Raw genomic sequence first — 2,890 nt, forward strand, 5'->3', positions numbered from 1 at the left:
ATTAGGAATATCCAACACCCCAGTTAAAGCCAATATTGTGACCATCCCCCTTGCAAATCGAGCACTTGTTTCTCGTCCCTTTGCTACTTCCCTTGGACTTGAAAGATTCCACGACGCCAGGAATACACTTCACTCTCTTCCTTCCAAGTTTGGGGTCGTAAGGGGGTGGAGGAATATACATGTTTGTGTACTTCTCTAGGGCTTCCCATTCTGAATCTGCAGGGACTACATTAATAGTTTCACCAAATGCAAGAATGTAAGACTGAACTTTATACATGGGCGAGGAATACTCGTAGATGCTTGAACCATAATCAGGTCCGTACTTCAATCTCAAGGCTGCCAACGCGTAAGCGCACGGTAATTTCACCAAGTCGTACTCTCTACAAATGCATGTTTTGTTCAGTAGATTGACTTTGGTAGTTAGGCCACTGCCGACTACAGTGAACTCGTCGGTATCCCCGTTTATATTATTGACAAACAAGGAGTCGCCCTCATTCATCTTTTCCCTTAGCGTCTTTTCAGCCAAAGGAACAAATAAATTGATTGAACTGCTGATATCTGCACGTCTCTGCCTGAATATTTTAGCAAACCTCCTAGAAATGGAAGTGAATAAGGCAGTCACAGGGTACTCTCTTTCATCCCTCAATATTGAGTTTAGCGAATCCGCAATGTTGTGGTCAGCACATCGTACCGATTTGATGGAAAATATGTCCTGCTCCACTTGTCAAATCCAATATCAAACTTGAGGTAATTAGCAGCTTCGGGGCATTTATTCCTTAATTTTTGAAAATGTTTTTTAAACTCCTGGAAACCGTATGCCTTTGCTGCATCATAGTACATATGAAGAGAATCTCCACATTGGAAATTTTTTCGAAGGTTATCACCAAGATGCTTTATGCATAGTCCATGGTGAGCATGCTCAAAAATTCTGGAAACACCGTTGGCCATGCTCTTGTGCCTATCAGAGACGATGCAAAAGTCTGGTTCATCAGCGATTATATACCTCAACTGCTCGAAGAAGTAGGTCCAGAATTTATCACACTCCTTGTCCGTCACGCAAAAAGCAATTGGATAGATATGGTTCTCAGTATCCTGTGCGACGGCAGACAACAACACACCCTCATACTTCCCGTATAAATGTGTGACGTCAACGGTAATAACCTTTCGCATGTGTTTATATCCTCGAATGCAAGCTCCGTAATCTACGAAGTAATATTTGAACCTGTCTGCATCATCAAGACTAATGCAAATTCTGGAACCTGGATTTAGATTTTCAACCATGTACGAATAAGTCGGTAAGCAAGCATACCCGTGCTCCGGTGTACCCCTAACCATGTGCTTAGCCGTTACACCTGCCCTCCAACACTGCCAATAGCTTGGTTTACAATGGAGCTCCCTGAAAACCGTCCTCTGGATTTCCTTTGTCGTTGGCCCTTTGTTGTCAATATAGTCATTTATCAAGACTGATGCAAGGACAGTTGTCGAGGCATGCTTATGAGTGCTCGTAACGTGTTCAACCCCGCAAGTGTGATCACCAACGTACTTGTAAATGCGAAACCTGTCCGAGTTGTCGTACTTATTGGCCTGCAACATCCAACCACAATCAGGAGAGGTGCATTCCACCTTATAATATTTGTTGTTACTGTTGGTTGGTTAAAACCAAATGGGGTCTTTATTGCAGTTTTCTTCAATAAAACCTTTAAATACTCTTTGTTCTCAAATGTTTGCCTACAGTAAAAATCGGTTCCATCACTGAAGTTGTGGCTGCTTTGTGAACCACTTGGTGGCTGCCCATCACCCCTATCATTTCTATCACACTCTTTGTCATTACTATCAGGATCATCCATATCCATAAAATGATCCCCCATGCTCTCATGTTGCATTGAAGCTTCACCGGCTGGCGGTTGTGGCAGTGGTGGGTCTGTGGGTGGGGGTGCTGCTGCTGATGTAGAACCAACTTGAGACCTCTCAACAACACTTATTCTTAAAACAGGCCTAGAACCATCAGCAACAACATCAAGCAAGTACAATACCACCTGCCTATCATTCGTTATGAAAGAAGGATGGGTTTTTCCCTAGTGGGCAAGTCGCTAGGCTCACAATTTAACTCCCCGTTTTCCATTACGCTCGTGACCAAGTCATTATACGTACCATTGCGATGCACGACAATTGGCACTGTCACCTTGCTTACAGAATTCCAATTCTAACATTTTGGGGTCTCCTCCGATTCACCCATGTAATCACCATCTACTATAATATATTCTGCAATCGACGCCATAATAAAATATATGATAGACTATGACTTTGGTCTATGCATGGTCGATGACTCGTTGATGACTGTGGTCTATTACTGATTGGAGAGTTGTACCATATGCAGGATCAAAAAGAGCAGGGATAAATCTCTTACCAGTAGGGGTGTCCATGGTACGGTTCGGGCGATTATTTTATGAAATTTATACCGTATCAATTTTTCGGTTATTTTATTTGTATAACCTAAATTAGACTTTTCAAAACCATCCCATCATCTTGATTTTTCTTCAGTATCGGTACGGTTCGGGTAGTTTTCGTTGTTTTTTTTTTTTTTTTTTTTTTTTGGAAAACATCATGTAAAAGTCACTAGTAGAAGTTAGAACACGATGCCATGCATACTTCTATAGGACTTTGGCAAAAATTCTCTAGACATTTTCACTGTTTAAAAGGTGATGAATAAAGAAAACGTGAAAGAAGACAAGAATAAAAATTCATCTTACTATTTTACGGTAGTGTAAAACAAAGTTAAGTAAAGAAAAAAGATATACTTTAAATCACACAAGCGGGAAGAAATCAATCAAGAGGGAACTCAAGAACTGAGTATACTAAGATTAAGTATCTAATAAGAGAAATTTAAATC

The 2,890-nt window shown here is 40.9% G+C and overlaps 1 protein-coding gene across 1 annotated transcript; it reads right to left on the reverse strand.

Annotated features, from left to right (window-relative positions):
* Position 1: 1 nt before the first annotated feature.
* LOC132639920 (uncharacterized) lies at positions 2-2,423 on the reverse strand. Its single transcript, XM_060356303.1, has 4 exons — positions 2,352-2,423; positions 1,698-2,036; positions 692-1,584; positions 2-593 (listed from the first exon to the last, which is right to left on the reverse strand). The coding sequence occupies exons 1-4, from the start codon at positions 2,421-2,423 to the stop codon at positions 2-4; spliced, it is 1,896 nt and encodes a 631-aa protein (XP_060212286.1).
* Between the last annotated feature and the right edge of the window lie 467 nt (positions 2,424-2,890).

The sequence above is a fragment of the Lycium barbarum genome, chromosome 5 (genome assembly GCF_019175385.1).
Source record: "Lycium barbarum isolate Lr01 chromosome 5, ASM1917538v2, whole genome shotgun sequence".
In the NCBI taxonomy this organism is placed as follows: domain Eukaryota; kingdom Viridiplantae; phylum Streptophyta; class Magnoliopsida; order Solanales; family Solanaceae; genus Lycium; species Lycium barbarum.

Coding starts and splice junctions, on each gene's coding strand:
- LOC132639920 (XM_060356303.1), bottom strand. CDS start 2,423: ATGGACACCCCTACTGGTAAGAGATTTATCCCTGCTCTTTTTGATCCT. Junction 2,037..2,351: donor ATGGTACAACTCTCCAATCA/GTAATAGACCAC, acceptor AATGATAGGCAG/GTGGTATTGTACTTGCTTGA. Junction 594..691: donor ACATATTTTCCATCAAATCG/GTACGATGTGCT, acceptor TTCCATTTCTAG/GAGGTTTGCTAAAATATTCA.